This window comes from Giraffa tippelskirchi, chromosome X (assembly GCF_054371585.1).
Source record: "Giraffa tippelskirchi isolate mGirTip1 chromosome X, T2T-mGirTip1v1.2.pri, whole genome shotgun sequence".
NCBI lineage: Eukaryota > Metazoa > Chordata > Mammalia > Artiodactyla > Giraffidae > Giraffa > Giraffa tippelskirchi.
The window spans coordinates 2,493,680-2,511,705 of NC_137289.1; the positions used below are offsets into that span (position 1 = coordinate 2,493,680).

The 18,026-nt window shown below is 53.4% G+C and overlaps 1 protein-coding gene and 1 long non-coding RNA gene across 3 annotated transcripts; both read right to left on the bottom strand.

Annotated features, from left to right (window-relative positions):
- Positions 1-7,148: 7,148 nt before the first annotated feature.
- On the bottom strand, positions 7,149-8,855 carry LOC145536570 (uncharacterized). 2 transcript variants are annotated; one of them, XM_081566069.1, is made up of 3 exons: positions 8,327-8,855; positions 7,875-7,966; positions 7,149-7,672 (listed from the first exon to the last, which is right to left on the bottom strand). In XM_081566069.1, the coding sequence occupies exons 1-2, from the start codon at positions 8,622-8,624 to the stop codon at positions 7,893-7,895; spliced, it is 372 nt and encodes a 123-aa protein (XP_081422195.1). In that variant the 5' UTR covers positions 8,625-8,855; the 3' UTR covers positions 7,149-7,672; positions 7,875-7,892. The 2 variants fall into 2 exon arrangements, with proteins under 2 accessions (XP_081422195.1, XP_081422194.1); XM_081566068.1 differs by having other exon boundaries at positions 7,875-8,000.
- Positions 8,856-11,235: 2,380 nt separating this feature from the next.
- LOC145536571 (uncharacterized) lies at positions 11,236-12,508 on the bottom strand. Its single transcript, XR_014075902.1, has 3 exons — positions 12,216-12,508; positions 11,757-11,885; positions 11,236-11,577 (listed from the first exon to the last, which is right to left on the bottom strand). It is a non-coding gene; the product is annotated as an uncharacterized LOC145536571 (long non-coding RNA).
- Positions 12,509-18,026: the final 5,518 nt, after the last annotated feature.

Below are 18,026 nucleotides of genomic sequence, written 5' to 3' on the forward strand. Positions count from 1 at the left end.
TTTCTGCAGTTAACAATCACCAAACAAAGTATGGTGGACCCCGAACCCCCCAGCAGCAGCACAGGCACAAGATGAAGCAGAAATCAATGCCCTCGGGAAGGACACTTGAGGCTAGGGCACATGCGCTAGATTTAACCCTGACTTTCGTGCAGAGGCTTAGTAGAAAGGGCGGGGGGGGGCGCATAGTGCCGCATGGTCCGCATCACCAGGGAAATCTGCAGACAGAGGGTGATGGACGTCTGGAGCAGGGCATGGTCTTCAGCACTCAATTGGCTAAAATAAGGAGGGAAGATGAAATTCAAGCTCCCGACAAGAAGGAGGAAGTGGAGCATGTCCTTCCTCTGTCCCCGCACACTGACAAGCCCAGAGCACCACATTTCTCCTTTAGGCTTAACCCTCCATTATGGCTCCTCCCGGGCCAAGACGGGCCCTGGCCACTGCCCACCACCCCCTCCCCAGCCTGGGCCCCTGCCCCCTTTAGAACTGACAGAACCAACAAGCAGCCATTAACATTGAGCTCCTTCTGAACTGGCGCTCACAGCGGAGTACTTTGAGACAGGAAGTTGCGGGCGATTTTTGCCTGAGCGAGCGATGCAAAAGGTACGGTGAGAATGCTGGTGGAGATGTGGTTAAGGCACCATCCACATTTCTCATTTTGCCTGTACGTCAAGCTCCCTGCTCACGGAGACCCGCCTTCTCCCACAAGGTCGCCGCTGGACACTTTGGATATCACTGCCCCGACCCTCTGGATCCCTTCAGGTTGCTTTTCCTCACCACCGTGCCCTGGCAGCCAGACCACCCCTGACCCATACCCTTCAGCCCCCCAGAGTATCCTCCTCCTACACTTTAGGCCCCGCCGCCTGCAACCACCCAAACCACCCCTAGCCCACACCCGGAACCCCATGGCCGCCCGGCCCACTGGGGCTCCTGGAATAGGATACAACTGAACTGGTCAGTTACTCAGAACTCTGGCTCTGGGTGCAGTGTCTCTTCCCAACTGTGGTGTCTGAGGTAACCCCAGGATCTGCAGAATGTCACCAACTGCACCACCTGACTCTCCTGCAGCGCTGGGGCCTCTGGGATCACTCAGGTCGCCGGGGTCGCCAGGGACTGTAGGACTGACAGCGTCACCAGGGCCAGCTGGGTCACCAGGGCCATCGCGGCCACCAGCATCACCCAGCACACCTCGGCTGACACGTGCCGTGCCCGCTACAAAGGCCATGGCACCTGCATCTTCATCGGCTGCCCTCGTGGCTCCTCCACCATGTGCCTCGGACTCCATCTTGAACCCCTCTCCCCCTCACTCCGCGTTGGGAAAGACTGAACCCTCCCTATAGAACTGATCCCCGTAGTGCGACATGCAACTCAGCATCGGCAGAGCGCCTGCACAAACACACCCTGGTCCTGCCTCCCGATAGGTTCCCACCAACAGTTGGCTCCCACAGTGGCTGCAGGCTCTCCGGCAATAGGCGCTCCCTGCAGAAGCTTCAAGCGTTCACCCGATGTGTCACCCCAATGAGCCTGCACAGACACACCCACGTGGTCTGGGCCGTCTAAGTCAGCCCTGCCTCAGGCCTGGAAACCTGGTAAACGGCTTAGCCAGGAAGCCGCTGGGTAGCACTCCACCCTTTATTGTGTCCGCAGCTCCTCAGTGCGCATGCTCAAACAGACCCCACCCCACTCCTCAGGGCACGTGCCTGTTTCCCGTCCAAGCCTGCAAACCCCAGTGAGTCCTGGTCCCTGTGCACCTCCAAGACTGCAGTGCTACCAACCTGGCCACGCTCACAGGTGACCATCCTGCTGAGCGCAGGTCCTTGTTATTGACTTCCGGAAGGGAGTCGGGCACCCCTGGGTCAGGGCCGGTCTATCCCTCTGGTGTCCCACACGTAGGTCACGTCAGTGCAAATGTATCTGTGTGCGTGAGTGCATGGGCAGGTGCATGCCCATGGGCGTGTGCATGGGTGTGTTTCTGAGAGAGAGCACGTGCACAGGTTCACACGCATAGGCGTGTGCGTGTGTCTGTTTTTGCAGGTGTCTGCACGTGGGCATGTATGTGGGCAGGAGAGCATGTGGTCAGGTGCATGCACGCGGGCGTGTGAGTGTGCATGTGTGTGTGAAAGAGCACGGGTCAGATTAATGCACATGGGTGTCTCCGTGTGTGTGTGCTTGCACAGGTGCCTTCACATGGGAGTGGGGCGACCCGGCTCTGGAGTCCTGAGACTAGGGGTGTAGAGGGGGCTGTGCCTGCCCGCCTGGGGAGGGAAGCGGGGACTTCTGTGGGACTCACTGGGGACGGCGTGGGGCTGGGCCGCCTGGGGGTCCGGGCACACAGACTGCAGGGACTCCAGGCTGGGGACTTACACCTGGCATCCCAGAAGCACCGGTGGTACTGGCTGGATTAAAGGGCTGCAGGAAGGGCAGTGTTCCCCAAGACACCCCCAGTCTCTTGGCCCTCTGCTGACACAACTCTCATGGGCTTTCCCTCCCCAGGAACCAAGTCTTGGGGCTCGAGGTGCCAGGGGCCCTCAACCGGGAGGTGACCCTGTGTCTGCTGACCTTCTGGGCGCTGGTCTACTTCTGTGTCTGGGAGGGGGTATAGTCAACAAGCAAGGTACAGCCGGGGGTGATGGCGGGGCTGGGGCAGCACTGCCTGGGCGTGGGGTGCATATGCCAGGGAACCGCTGGTGCCACAGGAGGTGACTGGATCCGGGCCACTGCCCGAGGAGGAGGCAGATACTTCAATCCGGGCCCCTTGATCTCCACCCCCTGGCCGGATAGGCCTCTGGGCAGCCCGCCAAATCCCAGGCCAGCAGCCTTCCCCCACCCCCAGTGGAAGGATTCGATTTTCCTGCATTATCATGTTAGCTGTAGGAGTTTTGTAGATGACCTTGATCGGATTAAGAAAGTCTGTTTGTAGTCCTAGTTTTCCGACAGTTTTTATCATAGCGGTGGTTGAACGCTGTCAAATGCTTTTTCGGCATCTTGAGAAATGATCGTATGGCTTTTCTCCTGTTTTGTACTTAATATGATGGATAACACTGGTTGATGGGTTTTTTAATGCATAACCAATCTTTCATTCTTGGGATAGATCTCGTTTGGTCATAAGGCTGTATATGTCGCCGGATTAAATTTGATAACATTTCATATTTTGTGCTTAGCTTAATGAAGGATATTAGCCTGCGGTTCTCTTTTCTTGCAATATCATCATATGGCTTTGGTGTTTTGTAAGACTGGCCTCGGAAAATGATTTGAGAAGTGTTTCCCCTCCTCTGCTTTCTGAAAGAATTTGTATAGGATTGGTGATATTTCTCCTTTAAATATTTCATAGCGTTCCCTAGTTAAGTCACGTGGGCCTGGAGTTTTCTGTTCCGTATCTTTGATCGATTTAGGGATATTTAGGTTTCCCACTTCCTTCTTGAGTTAGTTTTGGGAATTTGTGTCATTCAAGGAATTTGTTATTTTCATCTACATTGGCAAACGTATTCGCAGACATTGTTCCTAATGTGCTGTGGTTGCTTGCACAATCCTGTCCGTCGCTGCGCGACCCCGTGGACCGTGGCCTGCCGGGTTCCTCTGTCCACAGGTATTGTCCAGGCCAGAATACTGGAGGGGGGTTCCCATGCCCTCCTTCAGGGGATCTCTCCAACCCAGGGATGGAACCCCGGTCTCCTGCATTGCAGGCGGATTCTTGACCTTCTGAGCCACTAGGGAAGCCCAAGAATACTGGAGTGGCTAGCCTATCCCTTCTCCAGGGGATCTTCCCAACCCAGGAGTGTAACTGGGGTCTCCTGCATTGCCAGTGGATTCTTTGCCAGCTGAGCTACCAGGGAAGCCCTTAAACCACCTGGTCTGTGGTATTTTATTATTATTCTGTTATGCCATGCTACGCGGACAAATGGGCTTCCAAGGTGGCTCGGTGGTAAAATAATCTGCCTGCCAAGCAGTAGATGTGAGTTCAGTCCTTGGTTCGGGAAGATCCCCTGAAGAAGGAAATGGCAACCCACTCCAGTATGCTTGCCTGGAAAACCCCACGGACACAGACAGAGGAGCCTGGTGGGCTACAGTTCATTGGGTTGCAAAAGAGTTGGGCACAGTTTAGCGACTAAACAACAAGCTGACAAATTCAGGGTAGGCAGGACAAAAGTGGACACTTTCATACCCAACTGGTTCGAGTCAAATCGATGCAACCGTTTTGGAGGGCATGGGGATATGTATAAAACATATTTGGGAATATGTGTAAAACATTTCAAAAAGAGATTACTTTTTCACCCAACAACCCTCCGTTTTAGCTCAGAATTATTGTACATAGTGTGCTGGTGGTAGTGGTCTGGTCACTCAGTCATGTCCGACTCTTGCAACTCCACAGACCGTAGCCCAGCAGGCTCCTCTGCCCATGGGATTTCTCAGGCAAGAATACTGGCGTGGTTTGCCATTTCCTTGTCCACATAATATGTTACACAAAAGCAAATGTACCAGGATGTCCATTTCAGCATTGTTTGTAATACTGAAAAACTGCAAACAGCCTAAAGGCCTAGTTACAAGAGACTGGTGAAAATAACTATGGATTACACATTCTGAGGGATATTAGACAGCTCTTGCAAGTACTGCGGATGGCCCAGGCTTTGCTGTATCCACCATATGGCCCACTTCTGGGTCAATTCTGGGTGCCCTGTCTGGAAAGGGATGGTCCTTCTCCTTATGCCCTTCCACCAGCTGCCCCTTGCAGTGTCCCTCTCCTCCTTTGACTTGTCTCTTTTTCAACCATGATATGAGTTGATGAGCAAGCAGCTAATCGCTTAACAAGAAAAGAGGCCTGTTTCTACCTTGAAGTAATAAATAAGGGCCAAGTCTTCAGACCGCATTAGTTACGTAAGAAAGAAAAGTATGATCCTTCAATTCACGAAGGGTCCAGCCTTGCTATTGCAAGTGAAAAATGAGTGGAACGAAAACGACCAAAATTGCCACTTTAGTTTTTAAGCCAAAGGGAGAGCTTCTGGGTCTGGGTAACTACCAGATACAGAGGTAGTTTCTGTCTTCAGGCATGGCTGGGCCCAGCATTTTGTCCCGGAGATTTGCCTTCTTGCTCCAACTCCCCCTCTGTCCTTTGCCAGCCTGCCTCCCCTAGAGAATCAAAGTGTCACTGGTTGGATGATATCACCACAGCAGGAGGAATGTGGTCCTCCAATGGCCAGGCCTGAGCCACATGCCCACCCGTGGAATCAAATGTGAAGTCAGCTCTATCACAGTCACAATGGCCTAGAGAAAAGGAAAGGGGCAGTTTTCCAGAGTGACAGCGTACCGGTGCCAAGAGAAGGAAAAGGGACACTGAATTACAAAACCCATCCATGTCCTCGACAGCGGTATAGACTTTGCATCAAATTCATAATCAATTTCCAGTGTTTAAAGGAACGAGACTGGGAACGAATATTTCTTAATCTAACAGTGTGTCCACGCTCAGTCACTCAGTCGTGTCCGACTCTTTGCGACCCCATGGACTGTAGCCCAGCAGGCTCCTCTGTCCATGGGATTTTCCAGGCACGAAGACTGGAGTGGGTTGCCGTTTTCTTCTCCAATTTTATACAGCTCTTAAATATACAATAATATACAATTATAACATACAATATTATACAGCTCTTAAAAAGTACTGCGGATGGCACAGGCTTTGCTGTATCCACCATATGGGCCACTTCTGGGTCAATTCTGGGTGCCCTGTCTGGAAAGGGATGGTCCTTCTCCTTGTAATATAAAGTGCCAATCAACTGTCCAGGTGGATTTTACTACCACTTAAGGGTTCTTGTTTGGCTTCCCAGGTGGTCCAGTGGTCAAGATTCTGCCTGCCAATCCAGGGCACATGGGTTCAGTCCCTGGGCCAGGAATAGCCCACATGCCTGGGGCAGCTAAGCTCGTGTGCCGCAACAACTGAGCGCACCACTGTCTAAAGTCTGTGCTCCTCGACAAGGGAAACCTCTGCAATGAGAAGCCTGAGCACAGCAGTTAGAGAGTAGCCTCTGCTGGCTGCAAGTACAGAAAACCTACACACAGTTAACAAGACGCAGCACAGCCAAAAAAAAAAAGAAAAAAAAATTCATAAATAAAATTTTTAAAAAGAGTCCCTGTTTCCAGCTATAGCCTTCTCGGCCATTGAAGATTTCAGTTAATTAAGTTCCTCCTACACCGAGATCCGCTCTGGTCCTACAGAGTCAATCTTAATAAGTAAGATCCAAAAAGGATCAAACTGTTTCCAAGCAACTTAACAGGATTCCAGAATACAGCTCAAGAAAAGTTTAGGCATAGAAAAATATTAAGCATGCAAGGGAAATTTGATACTGCTTGGCATCCAATCTAAAATTACCAGGAGGCAAAGAAGCAGGAAAATCAAATCCGTTATAACAGAGATCAGCGTGGTGGTGTTCAGTTGCTCAGTCGTGTCTATTTTCAACTCCATGAACTGCGGCAGGCCAGGCTTCCCTGTCCTTCACCATCTCCCAGAACTTGCTCAAACTCACGTCTGGTGTCGTGATGCCATCCAACCATCTCATCTTCTGTCATTCCCTTCTCCTCCTGCCTTCAATATTTCCCAGCATCAGAGTCTTTGCCAGTGAGTTGGATCTTCATATCAGGTGGCCAAAGTGATGGCAGATCTCATTTTAACAGAAATCAGTTAAAATCCATTAATTGGAAAGGAAGAAATAAATGTGCATGTATGTGCCTACAAAACGCTTGTCTAAGAGGGAGTTCCATGGGATCTACAAAAGAGCTATTACAAGTAATCCGTGACTTTAGCAAGGTTTCACGATACAAGGTTACTCTTGAGAGTGCCTTGAACTGCAAGGAGATCAAACTAATCAATCCTAAAGGAAATCAGTCCCGAATATTCATTGGAAGGACGGGTGCTGAAGCCGGAGCGACAACACTTCGGTCAGCAGAAGCCAAAAGCTGACTCACTGGAAAAGACTGTGATGCTGGGAAAGATTTAAGGCAAAAAGAGAAGGGGAGCACAGAAGGTGAGATGGTTAGATAGCACCACCGACTCAAAGGACATGAATTTGAGCCAATTCCAGGAGACAGCGGGGACACAGAGCCTGGTGTGCTACAGTCCATGGGATCGCAAAGACTCACCTGGACACAAAAGACTCAACAACAACAACAACATTCTGGTGTTTTATATATAAATGTAACTGTAAAACTGACAAAATATTCCAAAATCAATACCGAATGGCAGTACACAACTTTCTTATTCTCCCACTTCTTACATTGTCTTCCATTATGTTGTACTCCTTGAATACCTGGATCTCAGAACCTCTCCTCCAACTAAAAGACAAATGCAGTATTAGGAAGCGAACCCTCTAAAAATAAAGTCAGAGGCAGCACAGTAGCTCAGTTTTACTTTCTGCAGTTAACAATCACCAAACAAACGATGTGGACCCTGAGCCCCCAAGCAGCAGCACAGGCACAAGATGAAGCCCCATCAAAGTAATTCAGAAAGCAATGCCCTGGGGAAGGACACTTGAGGCTAGGGCACATAGGCTAGGTTTAAGCCCCTCTTCTCTGCTGAGGCTTAGCAGGAGGAGGGGGCACAAAGTGCTGCAAGGACTGCATCACCACGGAAAGCTGCCCCACACAGAAGTCGATGGACCTGCGGAGCAGGCCAGGGTCTTCAGCAGTCAATCGGCTAAAAGGGAGGGAAAATGAAATTCAAGCTCCTGCCAAGGAGGAGGAAGAGAAGCATGTCCTCCCTCTGTCCCCGCACACCGACAGAGCCCGGAGCACCACACTTCTCCTCTAGGCTTAACCCTCCATTATGGCTCCTCCTGGGCCGAGACTGGCCACCGTCCTCCACTCCCTCCCCAGCCCCGGCCCCCTTTAGAACTTACAGAACCAACATGCAGCCGTTAACATTGAGCTCCCTCCGAATCGGCCCTGGCAGTTGAGTACGTGGAGTCAGGAGGTGGCGGGCGATGTCCGCCTGTGCGTGCGATGCGAAAAGCACATTGAGGCTGCTGGTGGAGATATGGTTAAGGCACCATCCACATGACTCACGTGGCTTGCACGTCAGGCTCCCTGCTCGTGGAGACTCGCCTTCTCCCACAAGGCCGCCGCCAGATACCCTGGCTATCACTGCCCGACCCTCTGGATCCCTTCAGGTTTCTTTCCGTCACCACCATCCCCTGGCAGCCAGACCACCCCTGACCCATACCCTCCAGCCCCGCAGAGTACCCTCCTCCCACGCTTTAGGCCCCGCCACCTGCAACCCCCCAAACTACCCCTAGCGCACACCCCGACCCCTGCGGCCGCCCAGCCCACCGGGGCTCCCAGCATAGGATACCACTGGAGGGCTCGGTTAATCGGAACTCTGGCTCCGGGTGCAGCGTCTCCACCCGGCCCTGGCGCCTGCGGTGCCCCCGCGATCTGTGGCATGGCACCGGCTGCACCACCCGACTCTCCTGCAGCGCTGGGGCCTCTGGGATTAGCCTGGTCACCAGAGCCGCCAGGGACTCCTCGACTGACGGCGTCACCAGGGACAGCTGGGTCGCCAGGGCAATCGTGGCCACCAGCACCACCCTGCACGCCTTGGCCACCACCTGCCGTGCCCGCTGCAGAGGCCACGGCGACTGCGTCTTCATCGGCTGCCCTTGTGGCTCCTCCACCGTGTGCCTCGGACTCCATCTTGAACCCTCTCCCCCACCTCCGCGGCGGGAAAGACTGAACAGTCCCTACAAATACCAGTCCCGGAGTGAGACCTGCAACTCAGCAGAGCGCCCGCGCAAACCCACCCTGGTCCTGCCTCACGATTGGTTCCCACCGACAACGGGTGCCCTGCTGAAGCTTCGCGCATTCACGCACCACGTAGCCCCAACGCGCATGCGCAGACCCATACCCACGAGGTCTGGGCTCTCTTAAGTCAGCCCTGCCTCCGGCCGGGAAACCTGGTAAACGGTTCAGCCGTGAGGCCTCTAGGCGGCGCTCCACCCTTCGGTGTGGGGGCAGCGCCTCAGTGCGCGATGCTCAAACAGACGCTGCCGCCCTCCTCAAGGCGCGTGACTGTTTCCACGCCAAGCCTGCAAACCCCAAGTGAGCCCTGGTCCCTGTGCACCTTCAAGTCTGTGCTGCTGACAGCTTGGCGTCGCTCACAGGTGACCATCCTGCTGAGCGCAGGTCCTTTTCCTTGACTCCCAGAAGGGAGTTGGGCACCCCTGGGTCAGCGCTCGTCTGTCTCTCTGGTGTCTCGCACATAGCTCACATGTCTGTATGTGTGTCTGTGTGCATGATCGCATGAGCGGGTGCATGCCCATGGGCGTGTGTATGGGTGTGCTTGTAAGAGAGAGCGTGTGCACAGATTTATGCACATAGGCGTGTGAATGTGCTTATCTGTGTGTGTGCCCGAGAGAGTGCCCTTACACAGGTGCGTGCCCATCAGGTGTGTGCGTGGGTGTGTTTCAGAGAGAGAGCATATGCACAGATTCATGACATAAGCATGTGAGTGTGTCTGTGTGTGGAGGTGCTTGTGCGTGGGCATGTATGTGTGGTCACGAGAGAGCGTGTGGTCAGGGGCGTGCACATGGGTGTGTGTGTGTGTGTGTGTGTGCTTCAAAGAGGCCACGGTTGGGATGCATTCACGTGGGCATATGTCTCTGTGTGCGTGCTTTCAAGGTGCCTTCACATGGGAGTGGGGTGACCCGGCCCTGGAGGCATGATACGAGGGATGCGGAGCATACTGTGCCCGCCCACCTGGGGAGGGAAGCGGGGTGGGGGGGGGACTGCTGTCAGACTCACTGGGGATGGCGTGGGGCTGGGCCGCCTGGGGCTCCAGGCACACAGACTGCAGGGACTCCAGGCTGGGGACTTACATCAGGACCCCCAGAAGCACCGGTGGGACCGGCTGGACTCAAGGGCCGAGGGAAGGGCAATACCCCCTAGGACACCCCCAGTCTCTTGCCCTCTCCTGCTGGCACAACTCTCATGGCTTTCCCTTCCCCAAGAACAATGTCTTGAGGCTATCCAGAGGGCCGGAGGTACCGGGGGACCTCAACTGGAATGTGACCCTGTGTCTACTGGCCTGCTGGTCCACTTCTGTGTCTAGAAGGGGGTCAAGTCAACAGGCAAGGTACAGCCGGGGGAGACCACGGGGCTGGGGCAGCACTGCCTGGGCGTGGGGTTCATCTGCCAGGGACCACTGGTGCCACGGGAGGTGACTGCATCAGGGGTTGTACTTCAATCCGGTCCCTGAGCCCCACCCCCTGGCCGGAGAGTCCTCGGCCCCCCCAGCAGACTTCCCTCACCCCCACTGGAAGGGAAGAGCCACCAGCAGTGGCTGACCCTTTCCTGTGTGGGGGGCATCCCTGTCCCACCTTTCCACCCTCCCAGTTTCTGTTGATTCTGGCTCCCAGTCAGTTTTAGGGTGTGCAAAGACCTGGTCTACTGCCTATGTCTGTCCCCTGCTCTGTGGCCAAGAGGACACCAGCGGGGAGCCTGGACATGTCAATGTATGGCAGTAACCGCTGTAATATTGTAAAGTAATTAGCCTCCAATTAAAAAGATAAATTAATTTTTTAAAAAAGCAAGAGAGAAGTAAACAGTTAGGTCAGCATTTCTAATTGTTGGAATATAGTAATACTTTAAGGAAATAACCGTTAATGGAAAGATTTATAAATTCCACTAATTCATTAACCATAGTAATGAAAAACGTGGAAACAACTTACATGTTCCATAATGAGATTATTATTGTTGCTGTTGTTTTTATTTAAAGACCCAATTTTACTTTTTTGGCCACGCCACACGACATGTGGGATCGTAGTTCTGCTGCCAGGGACTGAACCTGCAGCCCTTACACTGGAAGTGCATAGTCTTATCCACCGGACTGCCTGGGAAGTCCCAATAATTACATTATCATGCATCTTATATCTATTCAATAACACATTTCTGAAGAGATTTTAGAAAGTGGAAAAGCTAGTATACTAAATGAAAAAAAATTCAGGAAAAAAATTAAAGCTAAACTTGATAACTTCTACATCACATGCTGTTATGTATTTAATGTGCAAGTACACCTAGAAAATATTCTTAAACGTTGACAGTATTTAGTGCTGAACATAGGGCTCGATTTTCATTTTCTGAAATTGTTTTCAATTCCCTTGTAATTGGAATTCAAACATCTGAATTTCAGTACCTTCCCTCTAACACGAGAACAAAGATAAAAAATGTTTTTAAAATCCAGAAGCGCATTAGCTGAAAAGAAACTGGGGCACAAAAAGTGACTCAGCTTTATTTTCTGCTGTAACAAACACTGAAGCACCCCACTCCTCAAGCAGCAGGGCAACAAAGCAAGTGAACCAACAGAGACCAAAGGCCAGTAAAGGCAAAAACTTAGACTCAAATAACAAAGTGGCGATGCCTCTTAGTTTGAATTCCCTATGCCCCGCCGAGCAGGGGACACAAGGTTAGGCCTCAGCCCCTTTCCTCAGCGAGGTGGGAGCCCAAGGCTCCGAATGTTCCGAATCACCAGGGAAAGCTGATCGAGGAATGGGTTCATGGAAAGTCGGATGAAAGCCAGGTCTTCACAGGTCTTCAGCAGTCCATGTACTAAAAGCAGGGAAAAGAAAATCAGGTTAAAGGGAAGATTGCTCCTGTAGGTCCAGGGTACCAACCCCCCTGCTTATACCAAGCCCCTCAGTGTCTCCATCATAGCACGCTTAAGAGGGAGCTCAGACCACAGCACCTGCCACCCCCCACTTCCCAAGGCAAACTCGTCTGGAACTGACACAAGCAGGTCACTGCCATTCACTGCAAATTCCCTCAGAACCAATCCTTGGTGGCGCTGGGCATCTGGGAGCAGAGATCTGCGAGCCATGTCTGCCTCCAGGGGTGACTGGAAAGGCACTCTGAGTGTGCTGGGAGAGACACGGTTAAGGCACCACCCATTACAGAATTTGCTGATTATCTCGGGCTTCCTCGCACCTCAGAGGCCTGCTTTTACCCCAGGATGCCCATCCTCCTGACCACAACCTGAGACCACCCTGAGCTGCCTCCCTAACCCTTCTGTCCATCTTCCCCACCCTCCAGGCTCCTCAGGCCTTGACAACCTCCTTTGCTGCCAGGCTGCCCAGTCCTGCTGCCCCGGATCGCCCCCGTACTCCCTTCTATCCCTTCCTCAGGCTGCCGGCATGTTTCCCTCCACCACACCACTGACCCCGCCCAGAAAGGCTCCCTGAAAAGGATACAGCACCGCCTCTCCACGTCTAGGCCTTACAGCCAAGGGTGCTACATCTCCAGCGGGTCCTAGGCCACCTGGTGCCCGCTCACCCCGGGGACGAGCTCCAGCGTCTTCCATCACCGCTCTTCCTCTGCCAGGCCCACCCCCGCCTTCTGGGGCCCGGGGACGATCCTCACCTTCAGCGCTGCCTGAACCACTCTGGCAAGGAGGTGCTCTGGAGCTATGCTGGTCATCTCGGCCCTCTGCGCCACCGGCACCACCACCCGACGCCTGCATGGCTGCTGTGCGTCTCCCTCAGACGCCAAATAAGGGGCGGAGAGACTGGGCCGCTCACGAAGTCCCTCCCCTTCTGCGCAAGGACGCCAAAAGTGCGCCTGCGCACACAGCCCAGCCACCCACGGGCTGCTATGGAGACCCTGTGAGGCTGGAGGGACTCGGCTCTGTCACAACGCCACGCTCCTTTCAGGTGCCCCCGATGCGCCTGCGCACACGGGCCCCTCCAGTGCCGGCTCAGATGGCGTGGAATGGAGCCCGCCAAGTGTCCACAGAGACGCCACTGAGACACAAATGCCGACTTTCCCGTCTCATGGCCTAAAGCTAGTTCCACAATGCGACTTTCGTTTCTCCAACGTATGCCACAGAAGGGTCTCACTGGACTAAGGTGGGAGTCGAGGGCAAGGGGCCAAGCCACACCACCCACCCTGGTCCCCTTTTTGCCCAGTCCACATCATAGCTGTGTTCTTTGACCGTAGTGATAGCTAGCACTTCCTATGGTCCAAGCGTTTTTTCAAGTGCTTTCATGTGTTCGTCCATCACGTCCGTTTTCAGACAGTATTGCCATGGCACAGGCCTCCCTTGTGGTTCAGCTGCTAAAGAATCTGCCTGCAGTGTGGGAGACCTGGGTTTGATCTCTGGGTTGGGAAGATCCCCTGGAGAAGGGAAAGGCTACCCACTCCAGTATTCAGGCCTGGAAAATTCCGTGGACTGTATAGTCCATGGGGTCGCAAAGAGTCAGACATGACTGAGCGACTTTCACTTCACTTCACTTCATAAAATGAGAAAATACTCCAAAATTAATACTGAATGGCAGTAAACTACTGTCTTATTCTCCGGCTTCTTACATTGTCTTCACTTATGTTGTACTCCTTGAATATCTGCATCTCAGAACTTCCCCTCCAACCAGAAGACAAATAGAGTATTAAGAAGTGCAGAAGCTAAAACTAGTCAGAGAGGGCACAGTAGCTCAGTTTCATTTTCTGCAGTTAACAATCACCAAACAAAGTATGGTGGACCCCGAACCCCCCAGCAGCAGCACAGGCACAAGATGAAGCAGAAATCAATGCCCTCGGGAAGGACACTTGAGGCTAGGGCACATGCGCTAGATTTAACCCTGACTTTCGTGCAGAGGCTTAGTAGAAAGGGCGGGGGGGGGCGCATAGTGCCGCATGGTCCGCATCACCAGGGAAATCTGCAGACAGAGGGTGATGGACGTCTGGAGCAGGGCATGGTCTTCAGCACTCAATTGGCTAAAATAAGGAGGGAAGATGAAATTCAAGCTCCCGACAAGAAGGAGGAAGTGGAGCATGTCCTTCCTCTGTCCCCGCACACTGACAAGCCCAGAGCACCACATTTCTCCTTTAGGCTTAACCCTCCATTATGGCTCCTCCCGGGCCAAGACGGGCCCTGGCCACTGCCCACCACCCCCTCCCCAGCCTGGGCCCCTGCCCCCTTTAGAACTGACAGAACCAACAAGCAGCCATTAACATTGAGCTCCTTCTGAACTGGCGCTCACAGCGGAGTACTTTGAGACAGGAAGTTGCGGGCGATTTTTGCCTGAGCGAGCGATGCAAAAGGTACGGTGAGAATGCTGGTGGAGATGTGGTTAAGGCACCATCCACATTTCTCATTTTGCCTGTACGTCAAGCTCCCTGCTCACGGAGACCCGCCTTCTCCCACAAGGTCGCCGCTGGACACTTTGGATATCACTGCCCCGACCCTCTGGATCCCTTCAGGTTGCTTTTCCTCACCACCGTGCCCTGGCAGCCAGACCACCCCTGACCCATACCCTTCAGCCCCCCAGAGTATCCTCCTCCTACACTTTAGGCCCCGCCGCCTGCAACCACCCAAACCACCCCTAGCCCACACCCGGAACCCCATGGCCGCCCGGCCCACTGGGGCTCCTGGAATAGGATACAACTGAACTGGTCAGTTACTCAGAACTCTGGCTCTGGGTGCAGTGTCTCTTCCCAACTGTGGTGTCTGAGGTAACCCCAGGATCTGCAGAATGTCACCAACTGCACCACCTGACTCTCCTGCAGCGCTGGGGCCTCTGGGATCACTCAGGTCGCCGGGGTCGCCAGGGACTGTAGGACTGACAGCGTCACCAGGGCCAGCTGGGTCACCAGGGCCATCGCGGCCACCAGCATCACCCAGCACACCTCGGCTGACACGTGCCGTGCCCGCTACAAAGGCCATGGCACCTGCATCTTCATCGGCTGCCCTCGTGGCTCCTCCACCATGTGCCTCGGACTCCATCTTGAACCCCTCTCCCCCTCACTCCGCGTTGGGAAAGACTGAACCCTCCCTATAGAACTGATCCCCGTAGTGCGACATGCAACTCAGCATCGGCAGAGCGCCTGCACAAACACACCCTGGTCCTGCCTCCCGATAGGTTCCCACCAACAGTTGGCTCCCACAGTGGCTGCAGGCTCTCCGGCAATAGGCGCTCCCTGCAGAAGCTTCAAGCGTTCACCCGATGTGTCACCCCAATGAGCCTGCACAGACACACCCACGTGGTCTGGGCCGTCTAAGTCAGCCCTGCCTCAGGCCTGGAAACCTGGTAAACGGCTTAGCCAGGAAGCCGCTGGGTAGCACTCCACCCTTTATTGTGTCCGCAGCTCCTCAGTGCGCATGCTCAAACAGACCCCACCCCACTCCTCAGGGCACGTGCCTGTTTCCCGTCCAAGCCTGCAAACCCCAGTGAGTCCTGGTCCCTGTGCACCTCCAAGACTGCAGTGCTACCAACCTGGCCACGCTCACAGGTGACCATCCTGCTGAGCGCAGGTCCTTGTTATTGACTTCCGGAAGGGAGTCGGGCACCCCTGGGTCAGGGCCGGTCTATCCCTCTGGTGTCCCACACGTAGGTCACGTCAGTGCAAATGTATCTGTGTGCGTGAGTGCATGGGCAGGTGCATGCCCATGGGCGTGTGCATGGGTGTGTTTCTGAGAGAGAGCACGTGCACAGGTTCACACGCATAGGCGTGTGCGTGTGTCTGTTTTTGCAGGTGTCTGCACGTGGGCATGTATGTGGGCAGGAGAGCATGTGGTCAGGTGCATGCACGCGGGCGTGTGAGTGTGCATGTGTGTGTGAAAGAGCACGGGTCAGATTAATGCACATGGGTGTCTCCGTGTGTGTGTGCTTGCACAGGTGCCTTCACATGGGAGTGGGGCGACCCGGCTCTGGAGTCCTGAGACTAGGGGTGTAGAGGGGGCTGTGCCTGCCCGCCTGGGGAGGGAAGCGGGGACTTCTGTGGGACTCACTGGGGACGGCGTGGGGCTGGGCCGCCTGGGGGTCCGGGCACACAGACTGCAGGGACTCCAGGCTGGGGACTTACACCTGGCATCCCAGAAGCACCGGTGGTACTGGCTGGATTAAAGGGCTGCAGGAAGGGCAGTGTTCCCCAAGACACCCCCAGTCTCTTGGCCCTCTGCTGACACAACTCTCATGGGCTTTCCCTCCCCAGGAACCAAGTCTTGGGGCTCGAGGTGCCAGGGGCCCTCAACCGGGAGGTGACCCTGTGTCTGCTGACCTTCTGGGCGCTGGTCTACTTCTGTGTCTGGGAGGGGGTATAGTCAACAAGCAAGGTACAGCCGGGGGTGATGGCGGGGCTGGGGCAGCACTGCCTGGGCGTGGGGTGCATATGCCAGGGAACCGCTGGTGCCACAGGAGGTGACTGGATCCGGGCCACTGCCCGAGGAGGAGGCAGATACTTCAATCCGGGCCCCTTGATCTCCACCCCCTGGCCGGATAGGCCTCTGGGCAGCCCGCCAAATCCCAGGCCAGCAGCCTTCCCCCACCCCCAGTGGAAGGATTCGATTTTCCTGCATTATCATGTTAGCTGTAGGAGTTTTGTAGATGACCTTGATCGGATTAAGAAAGTCTGTTTGTAGTCCTAGTTTTCCGACAGTTTTTATCATAGCGGTGGTTGAACGCTGTCAAATGCTTTTTCGGCATCTTGAGAAATGATCGTATGGCTTTTCTCCTGTTTTGTACTTAATATGATGGATAACACTGGTTGATGGGTTTTTTAATGCATAACCAATCTTTCATTCTTGGGATAGATCTCGTTTGGTCATAAGGCTGTATATGTCGCCGGATTAAATTTGATAACATTTCATATTTTGTGCTTAGCTTAATGAAGGATATTAGCCTGCGGTTCTCTTTTCTTGCAATATCATCATATGGCTTTGGTGTTTTGTAAGACTGGCCTCGGAAAATGATTTGAGAAGTGTTTCCCCTCCTCTGCTTTCTGAAAGAATTTGTATAGGATTGGTGATATTTCTCCTTTAAATATTTCATAGCGTTCCCTAGTTAAGTCACGTGGGCCTGGAGTTTTCTGTTCCGTATCTTTGATCGATTTAGGGATATTTAGGTTTCCCACTTCCTTCTTGAGTTAGTTTTGGGAATTTGTGTCATTCAAGGAATTTGTTATTTTCATCTACATTGGCAAACGTATTCGCAGACATTGTTCCTAATGTGCTGTGGTTGCTTGCACAATCCTGTCCGTCGCTGCGCGACCCCGTGGACCGTGGCCTGCCGGGTTCCTCTGTCCACAGGTATTGTCCAGGCCAGAATACTGGAGGGGGGTTCCCATGCCCTCCTTCAGGGGATCTCTCCAACCCAGGGATGGAACCCCGGTCTCCTGCATTGCAGGCGGATTCTTGACCTTCTGAGCCACTAGGGAAGCCCAAGAATACTGGAGTGGCTAGCCTATCCCTTCTCCAGGGGATCTTCCCAACCCAGGAGTGTAACTGGGGTCTCCTGCATTGCCAGTGGATTCTTTGCCAGCTGAGCTACCAGGGAAGCCCTTAAACCACCTGGTCTGTGGTATTTTATTATTATTCTGTTATGCCATGCTACGCGGACAAATGGGCTTCCAAGGTGGCTCGGTGGTAAAATAATCTGCCTGCCAAGCAGTAGATGTGAGTTCAGTCCTTGGTTCGGGAAGATCCCCTGAAGAAGGAAATGGCAACCCACTCCAGTATGCTTGCCTGGAAAACCCCACGGACACAGACAGAGGAGCCTGGTGGGCTACAGTTCATTGGGTTGCAGAAGAGTTGGGCACAGTTTAGCGACTAAACAACAAGCTGACAAATTCAGGGTAGGCAGGACAAAAGTGGACACTTTCATACCCAACTGGTTCGAGTCAAATCGATGCAACCGTTTTGGAGGGCATGGGGATATGTATAAAACATATTTGGGAATATGTGTAAAACATTTCAAAAAGAGATTACTTTTTCACCCAACAACCCTCCGTTTTAGCTCAGAATTATTGTACATAGTGTGCTGGTGGTAGTGGTCTGGTCACTCAGTCATGTCCGACTCTTGCAACTCCACAGACCGTAGCCCAGCAGGCTCCTCTGCCCATGGGATTTCTCAGGCAAGAATACTGGCGTGGTTTGCCATTTCCTTGTCCACATAATATGTTACACAAAAGCAAATGTACCAGGATGTCCATTTCAGCATTGTTTGTAATACTGAAAAACTGCAAACAGCCTAAAGGCCTAGTTACAAGAGACTGGTGAAAATAACTATGGA

Coding starts and splice junctions, on each gene's coding strand:
- LOC145536570 (XM_081566068.1), bottom strand. CDS start 8,667: ATGGAGTCCGAGGCACACGGTGGAGGAGCCACAAGGGCAGCCGATGAA. Junction 8,001..8,326: donor ATTAACCGAGCCCTCCAGTG/GTATCCTATGCT, acceptor TATCTCCACCAG/CAGCCTCAATGTGCTTTTCG. Junction 7,673..7,874: donor AACGGCTGCATGTTGGTTCT/GTAAGTTCTAAA, acceptor CCTCCCTTTTAG/CCGATTGACTGCTGAAGACC.